Genomic DNA, 19604 nt, shown 5'->3' on the forward strand with positions numbered 1-19604 from the left:
ACGTTTGGCGCATGTAACAATTTTTGGAATAACACCCTGGCACTGGGACGAACCGTGCACGCATACGTTTGGCGCATGTAACAATTTTTGGAATAACACCCTGGCACTGGGACGAACCGTGCACGCATACGTTTGGCGCATGTGATATTTTTTGGAATGTCACCCTGTCTTCTTTATCTTTGTAAAACGAGCAAGTAACATTGAAAATGTTCACATCTTTCTCAACCAATCAGATTACGAGATTTTAACAGAAGGTATAATAACAAAACATAGTTACCAGTACATGTATATTATATATCGTTATATATATAATACGGAGACAAACTCACTGGAAACTGGAAATGATTAGGCCCTAAACCCCGGGCGCAATGTATCTATAGCATAAGGGGAGGTCGTATAACACGGGTATTCATATCCCCTGGCGCTGTCTGTCTGAAGTATCCCCATCTCCTGGAGCTGTCTGTCTGAAGTATACCCAACCCCTGGCGCTGTCTGTCTGAAGTATCCCCAACCCCTGGCGCTGTCTGTCTGAAGTATCCCCAACTCCTGGCGCTGTCTATCGGAAGTATCCCCAACCCCTGACGCTGTCTGTCGGAAGTATCCCCAACCCCTTGCGCTGTCTGTCGGAAGTATACCCAACCCCTGGCGCTGTCTGTCGGAATTATCCCAAACCCCTGGCGCTGTCTGTCGGAAGTATCCCCAAACCCTGGCGCTGTCTGTCGGAAGGATACCCAACCCCTGGCGCTGTCTGTCTGAAGTATCCCCAACCCCTGGCGCTGTCTGTCGGAAGTATACCCAATCTCTGGCGCTGTCTGTCTTAAGTATCCCCAAACCCTGGCGCTGTCTGTCTGAAGTATACCCAACCCCTGGCGCTGTCTGTCGGAAGTATCCCAAACCCCTGGCGCTGTCTGTCTGAAGTATCCCCAACCCCTGGCGCTGTCTGTCGGAAGTATCCCCAACCCCTGACGCTGTCTGTCGGAAGTATCCCCAACCCCTGGCGCTGTCTGTCGGAAGTATCCCCAACACCTGGCGCTGTCTGTCTGAAGTATCCAACCCCTGGCGCTGTCTGTCTGAAGTACCCTAACCCCTGGCGCGGTCTTTCTGAAGTATCCCCAACCCCTGGCGCTGTCTGTCTGAAGTATACCCAACCCCTGGCGCTGTCTGTCTGAAGGACCCCCAACCCCTGGCGCTGTCTGTCGGAAGTATCCCCAACCCCTAGCGCTGTCTGTCTGAAGTATCCCCACCACCTGGCGCTGTCTTTCTGAAGTATCCCAACCACTGGCGCTGTCTGTCTGAAGTATCCCAACCCCTGGCGCTGTCTTTCGGAAGTATCCCCAACCCCTAGCGCTGTCTGTCTGAAGTATCCCAAAACCCTGGCGCTGTCTGTCGAAGTATCACCAACCCCTGACGCTGTCTGTCGGAAGTATCCCCAAACCCTGGCGGTGTCTGTCTGAAGTATACCCAACCCCGGGCGCTGTGTGTCTGAAGTATCCCAAGCCCCTGGCGCTGTTTGTCGGAAGTATCCCCAACCCCTGGCGCTGTCTGTCTGAAGTATACCCAACCCCTGGCGCTGTGTGTCTGAAGTATCCCAAACCCCTGGCGCTGTTTGTCGGAAGTATCCCCAACCCCTGACGCTGTCTGTCGGAAGTATCCCCAACCCCTGGCGCTGTCTGTCAGAAGTATCCCCAATCCCTAGCGCTGTCTGTCGGAAGTATCCCTAACACCTGACGCTGTCTGTCTGAAGTATCCCAACCCCTGGTGCTGTCTGTCTGAAGTATCTAGGGAGGTGGTATGATACGGGTGTCACCATTCCTTGGCCTGTGAACCTGGAAAAGGCCAACATCCCTACTTGGTCTGTATGTGTTAGTATTGGGGATGTCGAATGTCTATGATCATTGCTTATTCGGAGTGTTTGGAAAAAGGTTAAGAAATAGTTGCCCACACCCCTGGGTACTGTGTACCTGGAATATCGGGGGAGGTCGTATGAGATGGAAGCCCTCTCCACTGTCGGGTCTACGGCTATAGTCAGGATCAGGGTACTCTTATCGTCAGGCTCCTCCTCGTGCTCAAACTCCCATTGGACCAGCTGTGAGGAAAACAAGAACTTGTATATCAAAACACGTGTATGTTGACATACTCAACAGTCTGTAGTAACATATACACGTTATACTTTATTATCATTTACCCTCAACAGTCTATAGTAACAAACATATAATACTTTATTGATACTTACCCTCGACAGTCTGTAGTAACATACACGTAATACTTTATTATCATTTACCCTCAACAGTCTATAGTAACATACACGTAATACTTTATTGTTACTTACCCTCAACCGTCTATAGTAACATACACGTAATACTTTATTGTTACTTACCCTCAACAGTCTATAGTAACATGCACGTAATACTTTATTGTTACTTACCCTCAGCTGTCTGTAGTAACATACACGTAATACTTTATTGTTACTTACCTTCAACAGTCTGTAGTAACATGCACGTAATACTTTATTGTTACTTACCCTCAACAGTCTATAGTAACATACACGTAATACCTTATTGATACTTACCTTCAACAGTCTATAGTAACATACACGTAAAACTTTATTGTAATTTACCCTCAACAGTCTGTAGTAACACACACGTACTTCTTTATTGTAACTTAAGCTCAACAGTCTATAGTAACATACACGTAATACTTTATTGTTACTTACCCCCAACAGTCTGTAGTAACATACACGTAATACTGTATTGGTACTTACCTTCAACAGTCTGTAGTAACATACACGTAATACTTTATTGCTACTTACCCTCAACAGTCTGAAGTAACATACACGTAATACTTTATTATCATTTACCCTCAACCGTCTTTAGTAACACCCACGTAATACTTTATTGATACTTACCCTCAACAGTCTGTAGTAACATAAACGTAATACTTTATTGATACTTACCCTGAACAGTCTATAGTAACAAACACGTAAAACTTTATTGTTACTTACCCTCAACAGTCTATAGTAACATACACATATTACGCTATTGTTACTTACCCTCAACAGTCTGTAGTACCATTCACATGATGCATTATTGTTAACTACCTTCAATCACCCGTAGTAACATATACATAGTTGTTACTTACCCTCAAAAATCTGTAGTAGCGCTCTACGTCCTCTGGCGGACTGCCTCGCGTGGCGGGGAACTGCCAGTCGATGTCCAGTCCGTCGAAGTCGTGTTTGCGGAGGTAGTTGATTGCTTCCCCCGCGAAGATCTGCATGTTTTCTTGCGAAGAAACTGTCTTAGAAAAAAGCTTACTGTCGGTAGCCCAGCCTCCAATTGACAACATCATCACAAGATCATCGTTCTTGGCGCGCATGCTATGGAACCTACGGAACCTGGAAAATATCATATTGTCATTATAGACTGGAGACACCCGGACGGCCGTCGTCACCATTAATTGTCACTGTAGATTATAGCATTATCCTATAGTCGCCCTGGTCTCCGTCACTATCAGTTGTCACTGTACATTATCACAATACCATATAGCCAACGTGGTCTCCGTCACTATCAGTTATGACTGTACATTATAACAATACCCTAAGCAACCGTGGTCTCCGTCACCATCAGTTGTCACTGTACGTTATAACAATACCCTATAGTCGCCCTGGTCTCCGTCACTATCAGTTGTCACTGTACATTATCACAATACCATATAGCCAACGTGGTCTCCGTCACTATCAGTTATGACTGTACATTATAACAATACCCTAAGCAACCGTGGTCTCCGTCACCATCAGTTGTCACTGTACGTTATAACAATACCCTATAGTCGCCCTGGTCTCCGTCACTATCAGTTGTCACTGTACATTATCACAATACCATATAGCCAACGTGGTCTCCGTCACTATCAGTTATGACTGTACATTATAACAATACCCTAAGCAACCGTGGTCTCCGTCACCATCAGTTGTCACTGTACGTTATAACAATACCCTATAGTCGCCCTGGTCTCCGTCACTATCAGTTATGACTGTACATTATAACAATTCCCTAAGCCACCGTGGTCTCCGTCACAATCAGTTGTCACTGTACATTGTAACAATACCCTATAGCCAACGTGGTCTCCGCCACCACCAGTTGTCACTGTACATTAAAACAATACCCTAAGCCACCTTGGTCTCCGTTACCATCAGGTGTCACTGTATATTATAACAATACCCTATAGTCGCCCTGGTCTCCGTCACCATCAGTTGTCACTGTACATTATCACAATACCATATAGCCAACGTGGTCTCCGTCACCATCAGTTGTCACTGTACATTATCACAATACCCTATAGTCACCGTGGTCTCAGTTATCATCAGTTGTCACTGTACATTATAACAATACCCTATAGTCACCGTGATCTCCGTCACCATCAGTTGTCACTGTTCATTATCACAATACCCTATAGTCACCGTGGTCTCCGTCACCATCAGTTGTCACTGTACGTTATCACAATACCTTATAGCCACCGTGGTCTCCGTCACCATCAGTTGTCACATACCTTATAGCCACCGTGGTCTCCGTCACCATCAGTTGTCACTGTACACTATCACAATAACCTATAGCCACCGTGGTCTCCATCATCATCAGTTGTCACTGTACATTATCACAATACCCTATAGTCACCGTGGTCTCCGTCACCATCAGTTGACACTGTACATTATCGCAATACCCTATAGTCACCGTGGTTTCCGTCACCAACAGTTGTCACTGTACATTATAACAATACCCTATAGTCACCCTGGTCTTCGTCACCATCAGTTGTCACCGTACATTATCACAATACCCTAAAGCCACCGTGGTCTCCGTCATCATCAGTTGTCACCGTACATTATCACAATACCATATAGCCACCGTGGTCTCCGTCACCATCAGTTGTCACTGTACATTGTAACAATACCCTATAGCCAACGTGGTCTCCGCCACCACCAGTTGTCACTGTACATTAGCACAATACCCTATAGTCACCCTGGTCTTCGTCACCATCCGGTGTCACTGTACATTATCACAATACCCTATAGTCGCCCTGGTCTTCGTCACCATCAGTTGTCATAGTACATTATCACAATACCCTATAGCCACCGTGGTCTCCGCCACCACCAGTTGTCACTATACATTAGCACAATACCCTATAGCCACCCTGGTCTTCGTCACCATCAGTTGTCATAGTACATTATCACAATACCCTATAGTCGCCCTGGTCTTCGTCACCATCAGTTGTCACTGTGCATTAGCACAATACCCTATAGTCACCCTGGTCTTCGTCACCATCAGTTGTCACTGTACATTAGCACAAATCCCTATAGTCACCGTGGTCTCCGTCACCATCAGGTGTCACTGTACATTATCACAATACCCTATAGTCACCCTGGTCTTCGTCACCATCAGTTGTCACTGTACATTAGCACAATACCCTATAGTCATTCTGGTCTCAGTCACCATCAGTTGTCACTGTACATTATCACAATACCATATAGGCACCGTGGTCTCCGTCACCATCAGTTGTCATAGTACATTATCACAATACCCTATAGTCATCCTGGACTCCGTCACCATCAGTTGTCATTCACAATCAGCTGTCACTGTATTAGTTGAAAAGTTGGTATGTGGTAGATTTGACTTTAGGGGTTAGGTAGATTTGACTTTAGGGGTGTAGCAGATTTGACTTAAGGGGTGTGGTAGATTAGACGTTAGGGGTGTGGTAGATTTGACTTTGGAGGTGTGGTAGATTTGACTTTAGGGGTGTGGCAGATTTGACTTCAGGGGTTAGGTAGATTTTTACTTCAGGTGTGTGGTAGATTAGACTTTAGGTGTGTGGTAGATTTGACTTTAGGGGTGTGGCAGATTTGACTTAAGGGGTGTGGTAGATTAGACGTTAGGGGTGTGGTAGATTTGACTTTAGGGGTTTAGTAGATCTGACTTCAGGGGTGTGGTAGATTTGACCTCAGGGTTGTGGGAAATTTGACTTTAGGGGTGTGGTAGATTTGACTTTAGAGGTGTGGTAGATTTGACTTTAGGGGTGTGGTAGATTTGAATATAGAGGTGTGGTAGATTTTACTTTAGGGGTGTGGTAGATTTTACTTAAAGGGTGTGGAAGATTTGACCAGGGGTTAGGTAGATTTGACTTTAAGGGTAGGAAGTTTTACTTCAGAGGTATGGTAGATTTGACTTTAGTGGTGTGGTAGATTTGACTTTAGAGGTGATGACTTGAACAGGCCGAGGCTATATGGATGGACATACTTACAAGTTGAGTTCCTCTGCTTTATATCCGTCCGGTACAATGATCCGAGTTCCCGTATCATCAAGGGTAGCATAGGCATAGACAATATGGGTACAGAGATAGGGATCGATGTCTTCGGGAGCCAAACCCCTCTCTTTGTCACGGTACAGTGACCAACCACTGTAGTAACACACCCGTTTGAACTGGGCTGGGAACAGAACACATTCAGATGTTACATTGAAAACAACTTGGAGAGCGCAACAACGAACAAACAGATGGTCAAGATGTTTAAACCATGTTCTACAGCTTATGCATATAGCTCATATAGCTCTAGATCGTCTTCTTAAAGCTATTTTGTTTTCTTTGTGATACAAGTGTCGTTTCGGGCATTGGCCAGCCACTTTGTTGTCCTACTTTCCTTTAAGCTGATGTGTCAACAAGTAAACAAAAACGATGTAGTTCCGTTACAGTTGGATTTTCGATTATCCTAGAATTACACACTGCTTACATTATTTACTGCAAATTATGTCGTTTAGCTTATCAATATTTTAGTTATATGTCTAAAGTTATCATATCCACGAACATGAAGTTAAAACCTTTACAGTAAATGGTGAATGGATTTTTTCTAAGCGACTGTTAGGTGGTGATGCGGTTTACCAGAGATTTACGTTGCTGCGCTATAAATGACACGTGTTGCCTTGGCAGCTCCTAGGTCGTACAACAAAAGGTTATGGGGGTTCACCACAGGCTTCACATATCTAAACATATGCAATGAAAGAAAGCTACTCCCAAAAATAATTAACTAGTTTTTATTTCAAATCAATCAATTCATGTCGCTCTTAAAACCCCTGATGCATCTTCGAAACGAACGGATTAAATGTAACAAGGGGAATATAAATAATAACTCTGATATGCTGACTTCTTTTCTTGTATGTGTTGAAATCGATTTTCCTTTTCGATTTCAGTTTTTAAAAAAAACGTATTGGTCCCAAGAAATCCAGTTAGACGTTCAGATATAATTATCCATGCGTCTTTTTCAAATATTTTTAAAGTGACCTACTTTTGTGACCTATAGTTTTTAATGACAATACGTTTAATTGTTTTATTTTCGTGAGCAAACGATAAGAAAATGAATTTAAATCTGTGCAGATTTAAGCGTGAACAATATGAAATATTGAAAGAAAGAAAAACATTGAACAGGGTACTAGGGACCCGATTCAATAAATGGCCATTGGAATACTCCAGAACTTATCCATGTACTTATTTATCACCCATAATTGTTTGAAAATCTTATCATGAACTTTCAGCATTTCTGTTAAAAACAGATGTTCACCGTATTTGGATGAAAACAGTTTCCTAAACCAACGTGGTAATGAGTTCCGGAATGTTCGGCCCTTTGCCGAGAGAACAGAGATAAATGTCAAAGATTTAATGACACGATTGTAAATGAATTATAATCTTCATAACCACAAAATATATGTAAATCATATTCCGTAAGAGCACTGATACACTCCGTATATAAGCAGGTAGTGTCTGGCACCTAGACCACACCTGTCCGAATCGTCGTCACGCGTACGGGTATGGTACCTTGAACACACCTGTCCGAATCGTCGTCACGCGTACAGGTATGATATCTGGATCACACCTGTCCGAATCGTCGTCACCTGAACAGGTATGGTACCTTGAACACACCTGTCCTAATCGTCGTCACCCGTACAGGTACGATATCTGGATCACACCTGTCTGAATCGTCGTCACGCATACAGGTATGGAACCTGGATCACACCTGTCCGAATCGTCGTCACGCGTACAGGTATGGTACATGAACCACACCTGTCCGAATCGTCGTCACGCGTACGGGTATGGTACATGGACCACACCTGTCCGAATCGTCGTCACGCGTACGGGTTCAGGTCTGGTACCTTGACCACAGCTGTCCGAATCGTCGTCACGCGTAAAGGTATGGTACATGGACCACACCTGTCCGAATCGTCGTCACGCGTACAGGTATGGTACATGAACCACACCTGTCCGAATCGTCGTCACGCGTACGGGTATGGTACCTAGATCACACCTGTCCGAATCGTCGTCACGCGTATAGGTATGGTTACTGGACCACACCTGTCCGAATCGTCGTCATCCGTACAGGTATGGTTACTGGATCACATCACACGTAAAGTTATGGAACTAGACCACACCTGTCCGACTCGTGATCACGCGTAAGGGTACATGTACATGTATGGTACCTAGACTACGCCTGTCTAAATCGTCATCAAGCGTGCAGGTATGCTACAGTATCACTTTTTTGCACACATATTCCATGGGATATTTTCGGCGTGGTTATCCTTTCTACAATCTGTATTAGGTTCACGTGCTGTGTTTTGTTTTTTCATATTCCTGTTGAATGGGTCGTGTCATTTATTAACAGAATAGGATGACACATTGGCTGTATCTATTTAATAGGTATATAGTAAGGATTTCCTGCAAGTACCTTAACCTAAAACCTGTCTGATCAACATTTTACTATCGCAGTGACGCATGAACTGACCACATTATCAACATATTTTCTTCACGGAAAACAACAACCAATTTCGATTTACTCAGTTTGCCTTGTATACTGACATGAAGTTTTAAGAATTAGTCCAATCTAATCCATTTGACAAATAAAAAAGGACGTTGACGGATCTAAATTGTATCCAAATAATCCGCCTCGTACAAAAACAGATCGAGCATGCATGAGTATGGGCGGGACCACTGATCGACCTTTGACAGTTTCTTTTTGATTGATCTGTACATGTAGAGTGACCATGCCGACAAATATTAGTCCTTTACTTACTACTCATTCGTAGCTAGGTGAATATTATGTTTTCTAAAACTATGAATGAAGTATTTATAGAAGTTTGTTACAATGGGGTAAAGCGTGCAACAGTGTTGGTCTTCGTGCTAAACTGGGGATTGGAACGTGAACATTTAATGTTCCATATATTGTATCAGAAAACATCAACTCTATCAGAAAACATACCTACATACATAGGATGATGTGTTACATGCAGGCTTTGAGGATGACGTGTAACTTTAATTTCCTGTGTTGAGGATGAAGTACAACTTACCTGTGTTGCAGATGAAGTATACCTTACCTGTGTTGAGGATGACGTGTTACTTACCTGCTGTGAGGATGACGTGTAACAGGAGGACAAGTACACTTCGAAGAACGGCTTGCGCGTCCATCTGTGGAATATAGCAGAGGACTTTTACGTTATAGGATATAAGGGCACTTTGTGTGTAAACTGTTACACAGTTGTTGAATGAGATTGAATGCGGCATATACTATTTTATTTAACAATTCTGTAAGGCCCTATTGTTGTGTAAGCTCTTAGGTTTTATTGTGGTGTAGGTTCTAAGGCTTTATGGAGGTATTCGCTCTAAGGCTGTATTGCGGTGTTAGCTTTACGGCACAATTGAGGTGTAAGCTCTATGTCTGTATTGAGGTGTAAGCTCTAAGGCTGAATGTTGTGTAAGCTCTATGTCTGTATTGCGGTGTTAGCCCTAAGACTGAATGTTGTGTAAGCTCTATGTCTGTATTGAGGTGTTAGCTCTAAGACTGAATGTTGTGTAAGCTCTATGTCTGTATTGAGGTGTAAGCTCTATGTCTGTACTGAGGTGTAAGCTCTAAGACTGAATGTTGTGTAAGCTCTATGTCTGTATTGAGGTTTTAGCTCTAAGACTGAATGTCGTGTAAGCTCTATGTCTGTATTGCGGTGTCAGCTCTAAGACTGAATGTTGTGTAAGCCCTATGTCTGTATTGAGGTGTTAGCTCTAATACTGAATGTTGTGTAAGCTCTTTGTCTGTATTGTGGTGTAAGCTCTAAGACTGAATGTTGTGTAAGCTCTACGTCTGTATTGAGGTGTAAGCTCTATGTCTGTACTGAGGTGTAAGCTCTAAGACTGAATGTTGCGTAAGCTCTATGTCTGTATTGCGGTGTAAGCTCTAATACTGAATGTTGTGTAAGCTCTATGTCTGTTTTGAGGTTTTAGCTCTAAGACTGAATGTTGTGTAAGTTCTATGTCTGTTTTGCGGTGTAAGCGCTAAGACTGAATGTTGTGTAAGCTCTATTGCTGTATTGCGGTGTAAGCTCGAAGGCGGAATGTTGTGTAAGCTCTATGTCTGTTTTGCGGTGTAAGCTCTAAGACTGAATGTTGTGTACGCTCTATGTCTGTATTGAGGTGTAAGCTCTAAGACGGAATGTTGTGTAAGCTCTGTGTCTGTATTGAGGTGTTAGCTCTAAGACTGTATGTTCTGTAAGCTCTATGTCTGTATTGCGGTGTCAGCTCTAAGACTGAATGTCGTGTAAGCTCTATGTCTGTATTGCGGTGTCAGCTCTAAGACTGAATGTCGTGTAAGCTCTATGTCTGTATTGAGGTGTAAGCTCTAAGACTGAATGTTGTGTAAGCTCTGTGTCTGTATTGCGGTGTCAGCTCTAAGACTGAATGTTGTGTAAGCTCTATGTCTGTATTGAGGTGTTAGCTCTAAGACTGAATGTTGTGTAAGCTCTTTGTCTGTATTGCAGTGTAAGCTCTAAGGCTGAATGTTGTGTAAGCTCTATGTCTGTATTGTGGTGTAAGCTCTAAGACTGAATGTTGTGTAAGCTCTATGTTTGTATTGAGGTGTTAGCTCTAAGACTGAATGTTGTGTAAGCTCTATGTTTGTATTGAGGTGTTAGCTCTAAGAATGAATGTTGTGTAAGCTCTATGTCTGTATTGCGGTGTAAGCTCTAAGACTGAATGTTGTGTAAGCTCTTTGTCTGTATTGTGGTGTAAGCTCTAAGGCTGAATGTTGTGTAAGCCCTATGTCTGTATTGCGGTGTAAGCTCTAAGACTAAATGTTGTGTAAGCTCTAAGGCAGTATTGCGGTGTAAGCTCTATGTCTGTATTGAGGTGTTAGCTCTAAGACTGAATGTTGTGTAAGTTCTATGTCTGTATTGGGGTGTTAGCTCTAAGACTGAATGTTGTGTAAGCTCTATGTCTGTATTGCGGTGTAAGCTCTAAAACTGAATGTTGTGTAAGCTCTAAGGCAGTATTGCGGTGTTAGCTCTAAGACTGAATGTTGTGTAAGCTCTATGTCTGTATTGCGGTGTTAGCTCTAAGGCTTTATTGTGGTGTAGGCACTAGGGCTCAGTTTCGGTGTAAGTTCTAAAGCCGTATTGTAGTGTTAGCTCTAGGCTCATTTGTGGTGTAAGCGCTAAGGCTGTATTTCGGTGAAAAGCTCTAAGGCAGTTTTGTGGTTTAAGATTTAAAATTGTTTTGCAGTGTAAGCTCTAACTCTGTATTGCTGTGTACACTCCAGGACTGTTTAGCGCTTTAGGCTCTTGGGCTGTAGGCGGTGTTAGCTCTAAGACCCAGTTGCGGTGTAAGCTCTAAGGCTGTATTGTTGTGTAAGCTCTAACGTTGTATGGCGGTGTTAGCTCTCAGAATGTATTGTGGTGTAGGCTCTAAGGCAGTATTGAGATGTAAGCTCTTTGGCTGAATGTTGTGTAAGCTCTAGGTCTGTATTGCGGCGTAAGCTCTAATGTAATATTTTGGTGAAGGCTTTTGTATTGTATTGTGGTGTTAGCTCTAAAGCTCAGTTGCGATGTAAACACTAATCCTGTATTGTTATGTAAGCTCTAAGGCAGTACTGCGGTGTATGCTCTCGGTCAGTATTGGCGTATGAACTCTCAGGCAGTATTGCGGTTTAGGGTCTGGGGTACTATTGCGGTGTAAGCAGTCAACGGAAGAAAAGAATGGCCACGCCTACAAGGGTTTGACTGCTGTGTATCACTCGACAACTTAAGTGTAATTAGCGACGTATACATCTGTATTTAAATGGATATTATGTGTTACTCCTTCGTCAGGTGTTTTAATACTGACATGGACTACATATGCCCTACTTACCAGGCACTTGTCAGTGATTGTATATTTTAGTGATAGCCAATGAGCTTTGACAGTGAAACTCTCCGCCTGCTTGTTCACACTAACACTGTATGTAGCTGTTTCTTACTCCAATCATTCACATTCATTAAATTATCAAGTACTAGTCATAAAACAATGACATACCGCAAATACATAAACAAATTCTCAATTACATCGAGGTTTTTATTTATATCATTTCTATGTAACTATCGGTTAATTTATGTACTTTTTACATTAAACATGACCCATCAGTTACCTTACGTGAGAGCAGCCACGAGAACCTTGACCGGTTCAGAGTCGACAGAGGAAACCTGCTGACATCTTAATGGGCTGACATGGCAGGGACATGAGTAATGTAAATACGCCATAATCTACACGTAGTATATCAATTATCATTTCAATAACGGGTCTATGTTTAGATGTAAATGTAGGTCCTGGCCACCTTGGGACTGGCGACACCTAACACACAATCTCCCTCAGAATGCATTGCGGTCCACTCCGTCTCTGTAAACGTCACACGCCATTTTCAAGATTTTTGAAATCATGATATGCAATACATTTATGAACTAATACTTTTCTCTTCTTCATATTAAAATATGATCATGTTTGATTTCATCAGTTTATAGTAAAACTGATTATTTTTATCAAATCATTTCTTTGGGATATTATTTCGTGTCATGTTTACAGAACCAAATCCCTCACCAAGATGATCAGATTGAGGTTATTCCGCAACGGAATCACCCCTTTTCGACAATTTTCTGTAGCTGTGTCCTGGCAGGGCGTTGCTGCCTTAACCTTGTTACCATATAAACAGATAGCGCTGCCATCAATGTGAAAAATAAAGCGCGCTTCAATTCATTTTGCTATATTCCATAAGAAATCGTTCGACCAAAATGACGTCCTAAAATGACGTCCTAAAATGACCTTAGATGTTTATAAGACGTTAAACCCAAAATGTTATAAAAGCAATTGTGCAAACATCAATAATATTTTTAATACTGCAAAACGATGACAGACAAACACAATTAGGTAACAACATCAAATACATAAAAATATGCAAAACCATTCTCCTTTAGATAATACATGAGTTAAAACATCTCTTCTGAACAAAGTCACTAATACGTCAAATGCAAGTTAGATTCAGCATGTACCACGTGCTTTCTGTAGAGTTACCCAAGCAGCTACATCAATGTTGTATTAATTAAACCAGTACTATCTGTAGCTACCATGTCACACTAACGGTTACGGATATATTAACTGGTGACACATTATCCATGCCAACTAACATGTAATCCATGCCAGCTGAGGACAAGTAACGTGTTATCCATGGCAGCTGAGGACTAGTTAAGTGTTATCCATGCCAGCTGAGGACTAGTAAAGTGTAATCCATGCCAGCTGAGGACTAGTAAAGTGTAATCCATGCCAGCTAAGGACTTAGTCACTCATTTGTTATCTATGCCAGCTGAGGAGTAGTGACTTGTTACCCATGCCAGTTGTGAAATAAAACCGTGTTATCCTGCCAGCGGGGGACAATTGAGATGTTATCTATGCCAAATGAGGACTAGTGGCTTGTTACCCATGCCAGCTGAGGAATAGTGATGTGTTATCCATTCCAGCTGAGACTAGTGACGTATTATCAATGCCAGTTGAGGACCAATGACGTGTTATACATGCCAGTTGACGACCAGTGACGTATTATCAATGCCAGTTCAGGACCAATGACGTGTTATACATACCAGTTGAGGACCAGTGACGTATTATCAATGCCAGTTGAGGACCAATGACGTGTTATACATACCAGTTGAGGACCAGTGACGTATTATCAATGCCAGTTCAGGACCAATGACGTGTTATACATACCAGTTGAGGACCAGTGACGTATTATCAATGCCAGTTGAGGACCAATGACGTGTTATACATACCAGTTGAGGACCAGTGACGTATTATCAATGCCAGTTCAGGACCAATGACGTGTTATACATACCAGTTGAGGACCAGTGACGTATTATCAATGCCAGTTGAGGACCAATGACGTGTTATACATACCAGTTGAGGACCAGTGACGTATTATCAATGCCAGTTCAGGACCAATGACGTGTTATACATACCAGTTGAGGACCAGTGACGTATTATCAATGCCAGTTGAGGACCAATGACGTGTTATACATACCAGTTGAGGACCAGTGACGTATTATCAATGCCAGTTCAGGACCAATGACGTGTTATACATACCAGTTGAGGACCAGTGACGTATTATCAATGCCAGTTGAGGACCAATGACGTGTTATACATACCAGTTGAGGACCAGTGACGTATTATCAATGCCAGTTCAGGACCAATGACGTGTTATACATACCAGTTGAGGACCAGTGACGTATTATCAATGCCAGTTGAGGACCAATGACGTGTTATACATACCAGTTGAGGACCAGTGACGTATTATCAATGCCAGTTCAGGACCAATGACGTGTTATACATACCAGTTGAGGACCAGTGACGTATTATCAATGCCAGTTGAGGACCAATGACGTGTTATACATACCAGTTGAGGACCAGTGACGTATTATCAATGCCAGTTCAGGACCAATGACGTGTTATACATACCAGTTGAGGACCAGTGACGTATTATCAATGCCAGTTGAGGACCAATGACGTGTTATACATGCCAGTTGAGGACCAATGACGTGGTTTACATACCAGTTGAGGACCAGTGACGTATTATCAATGCCAGTTGATGACCAATGACGTGTTAGACATACCAGCTGAGGACCAGTGACGTATTATCAATGCCAGTTTAGGACCAATGACGTGTTATACATACCAGTTGAGGACCAGTGGCGTATTATCAATGCCAGTTGAGGACCAATGACGTGTTATACATACCAGTTGAGGACCAGTGGCGTACTATCAATGACAGTTGAGGACCAGTAACGTGATGATAAATGCCCGGCAATCGTGATACATTTGATGGTATAGTCTCCCGTCCTTCGCAATGAGATTCATCATTAACACATTTCATGAACAAAGTGCAGCGCATCTTGATATATTCTCCTTGATATTAATACACAGCTAATGAAATGCAAATTGGTTTTAATAATATCTAATTGTATGAATAATACACTCATCGGACAATCTCGCACACAAATCCTATAACAGTGATCAACGTCAGACGTAGACACGTCAACCAAGTTACCATTTAACCGTATATGTACGTCAGTCCTGTCATCATTTTACTGATTCTACGCCAATTACATGTCTGACACCATCATGTTGCCTTAGGTACGTCAACCATGTCATCATGTTACCTTTGAAATGTCAACCATGTCATCATGTTACCTTAGGTACGTCAACCATGTGATCATGTTACCTTAGGTACGGCGACCTTGTGATCATGTTACCTTAGGTACGTCAACCATGGCATCATGTTACCCTAGGTACGTCAATTATATTATCGTGTTTCTTTAGGTATGGCAACCATGTGATCATGTTACCTTAGTTGCGCCAAACATGTTATCATGTTACCTTAGCTACGTCACCCATGTCATCATGTTACCTTAGGTACGTCACCCATGTCATCATGTTACCTTAGGTACGGCAACCATGTGATCTTGTTACCTTAGGTACGTCAACCATGTCATGATGTTACCTTAGGTACGTCAACCATGTCATCATGTTACCTTAGGTACGTCACCCATGTCATGATGTTACCTTAGGTACGACAACCATGTGATCTTGTTGCCTTAGGAACGTCAACCATGTCATCATGTTACCTTTGAAATGTCAACTCATGATGTTACCTTAAGTACGACAACCATGTGATCTTGTTACCTTATGTACGTCAACCATGTCATGATGTTACCTTAGGTACGACAACCATGTGATCTTGTTACCTTATGTACGTCAACCATGTCATGATGTTACCTTAGGTACGTTATCCATGTGATCTTGTTACCTTAGGTACGCCAAACATGTTATCATGTTACCTTAGCTACGTCACCCATGTCATCATGTTACCTTAGGTACGGCACCCATGTGATCTTGTTACCTTAGGTACGTCAACCATGTGATCATGTTACCTTAGGTACGCCAAACATGTTATCATGTTACCTTAGGTACGACAACCATGTGATCATGTTACCTTAGGAAAGGCAACCATGTTATCATGTTACCTTAGGTACGACAACCATGTGATCATGTTACCTTAGGTACGTCAACCATGTGATCATGTTACCTTAGGTACGCCAAAAATGTTATCATGTTACCTTAGGGACGTCAACCATGTTATCATGTTACCTGAGGAACAACAACCATGTGATATTGTTACCTTAGGAAGGTCAACCATGTGAGTATGTTACATTAGGTACGTCAACCATGTGATCATGTTACCTTAGGTACGTCACCCATGTGATCATGTTACCTTTGATACGTCAATCATGTGATCATGTTACCAAAGAAACGTCAACCATATGATCATGTTACCCTAGGTACGTCAATCATTTTATCATGTTACCTTAGGTACGACAACCATGTGATCATGTTACCTTAGGTACGTCAACCATGTCATCGTGTATCCTTTGATACGTCAACCATGTGATCATGTTACCTAAGGTACGTCAACCATGTGATCATGTTGCCTTAGGTACGTCAACCATGTCATCATGTTACCTTTGAAATGTCAACCATGTGATCATGTTACCTTAGGTACGTCACTTATATTATCATGTTTCTTTAGGTACGTCAACCATGGCATCATGTTACCTTAGGTACGTCAATTATATTATCATGTTACCTTAGGTACGTCAACCATGTGATCATGTTACCTTAGGTACGTCAACCATGTGATCATGTTACCTTAGGTACTGCGACCATGTGATCATGTTAACTTAGATACGTCAACCATGGCATCATGTTACCTTAGGTACGTCAACTATGTCATCATGTTACCTTTGATACGTCAACCATGTTATCATGTTACCTTAGGTACGTCAACCATGTGATCATGTTACCTTTGATACGTCAACCATGTGATCATGTTACCTTACGTAGGTCAACCATGTGATCATGTTGCCTTAGGTACGGCAACCATGTGATCATGTTACCTTCGGTACGTCAACCATGTCATCATGTTACCTTTGAAATGTCAACCACGTGATCATGTTACCTTAGGTACGTCAACCATGTGATCGTGTTACCTTAGGTACGACGACCATGTGATCATGTTACCTTAGGTACGTCAACCATGGCATCATGTTACTTTAGGCACGTCAATTATATTATCATGTTTCTTTAGGTATGGCAACCATGTGATCTTGTTACCTTAGGAACGTCAACCATGTCATCATGTTACCTTAGGAAAGGCAACCATGTTATAATGTTACCTTAGGTACGTCAACCATGTGATCATGTTACCTTTGATACGGCAACCATGTTATCATGTTATCTTAGGTACGTCAACCATGTGATCATGTTACCTTTGATAAGTCAACCATGTTATCATGTTACCTTATGTACGTCAACCATGTGATCATGGTACCTTTGATACGTCAACCATGTGATCATGTTACCTTAGGTACTTCAACCATGTGATCTTGTTACCTTAGGTACGGCAGCCATGTCATCATGTTACCTTTGAAACGTCAACCATGTGATCATGTTACCTTAGGTACGTCACCCATGTGATCATGTTACCTTTGATACGTCAATCATGTGATCATGTAACCATAGAAACGTCAACCATATTATCATGTTACCCTAGGTACGTCAATCGTTTTATCATGTTACCTTAGTTACGGCAACCATGTGATCATGTTACCTTAGGTACGTCAACCATGTCATCATGTTAATTTTGATACGTCAACCATGTTATCATGTTACCTTAGGTACGTCAACCATGTGATCATGTATCCTTTGATACGTCAACCATGTGATCATGTTACCTAAGGTACGTCAACCATGTGATCATGTTGCCTTAGGTACGTCAACCATGTCATCATGTTACCTTTGAAATGTCAACCATGTGATCATGTTACCTTAGGTACGTCAACCATGTGATCATGTTACCTTATGTACGGCGACCTTATGATCATGTTACCTTAGGTACGTCAACCATGGCATCATGTTACCTTAGGTATGTCACCCATGTCATCATGTTACCTTAGGTACGTCAACTTTGTGGTCATGTTACCTTAGGTACGTCAACCATGTCATCATGTATCCTTTGATACGTCAACCATGTGATCTTGTTACCTTAGGTACGTCAACCATGTCATGATGTTACCTTAGGTACGACAACCATGTGATCTTGTTGCCTTAGGTACGTCAACCATGTCATCATGTTACCTTAGGAAAGGCAACCATGTTATTATGTTACCTTAGGTACGTCAACCATGTGATCATGTTACCTTAGGTACGTCAACCATGTGATCATGTTACCTTAGGTACGTCAACCATGTGATCATGTTACCTTAGGTACGCCAAACATGTTATCATGTTACCTTAGGTACGTCAACCATGTTATCATGTTACCTGAGGAACGACAACCATGTGATATTGTTACCTTAGGTACGTCAACCATGTGAGTATGTTACATTAGGTACATCAACCATGTGATCATGTTACCTTTGATACGTCAATCATGTGATCATGTAACCAAAGAAACGTCACCCATGTGATCATGTTACCTTTGATACGTCAATCATGTGATCATGTAACCAAAGAAACGTCAACCATATGATCATGTTACCCTAGGTACGTCAATCGTTTCATCATGTTACCTTAGGTACGGCAACCATGTGATCATGTTACCTTAGGTACGTCAACCATGTCATCATGTTACCTTTGATACGTCAACCATGTGATCATGTTACTTTAGGAAAGGCAACCATGTTATCATGTTACCTTTGAAATGTCAACCATGTGATCGTGTATCCTTTGATACGTCAACCATGTCATCATGTATCCTTTGATACGTCAACCATGTGATCGTGTTACCTTAGGTACGTCAACCATGTGATCATGTTACCTTAGGTACGTCAACCATGGCATCATGTTACCCTAGGTACGTCAATTATATTATCATGTTTCTTTAGGTATGGCAACCATGTGATCATGTTACCTTAGGTGTGCCAAACATGTTATCATGTTACCTTAGGTACGTCAACCATGGCATCATGTTACCTTAGGTACGCCAAACATGTTATCATGTTACCTTAGGTACGTCAACCATGTTATCATGTTACCTGAGGAACGACAACCATGTGATATTGTTACCTTAGGTACGTCAACCATGTGAGTATGTTACATTAGGTACATCAACCATGTGATCATGTTACCTTTGATACGTCAATCATGTGATCATGTAACCAAAGAAACGTCACCCATGTGATCATGTTACC

At 42.1% G+C, this 19604-nt stretch overlaps 1 protein-coding gene across 1 annotated transcript in view; it reads right to left on the reverse strand.

Annotated features, from left to right (window-relative positions):
- LOC110441884 overlaps positions 1-19604 on the reverse strand; it is a 60059-nt gene that overhangs the window by 37459 nt on the left and 2996 nt on the right. The window contains exons 2-5 of the mRNA XM_021485169.1: positions 9426-9489; positions 6286-6469; positions 3139-3391; positions 1962-2086 (exon numbers count right to left, since the gene is read on the reverse strand). Of these exons, the coding sequence (XP_021340844.1) occupies positions 1962-2086; positions 3139-3391; positions 6286-6469; positions 9426-9489 (626 nt within the window). The remainder of the gene's footprint in view (positions 1-1961; positions 2087-3138; positions 3392-6285; positions 6470-9425; positions 9490-19604) is intronic.

This window comes from Mizuhopecten yessoensis, unplaced genomic scaffold, assembly GCF_002113885.1.
Source record: "Mizuhopecten yessoensis strain PY_sf001 unplaced genomic scaffold, ASM211388v2 scaffold716159, whole genome shotgun sequence".
NCBI classification, from domain to species: Eukaryota; Metazoa; Mollusca; class Bivalvia; order Pectinida; family Pectinidae; genus Mizuhopecten; species Mizuhopecten yessoensis.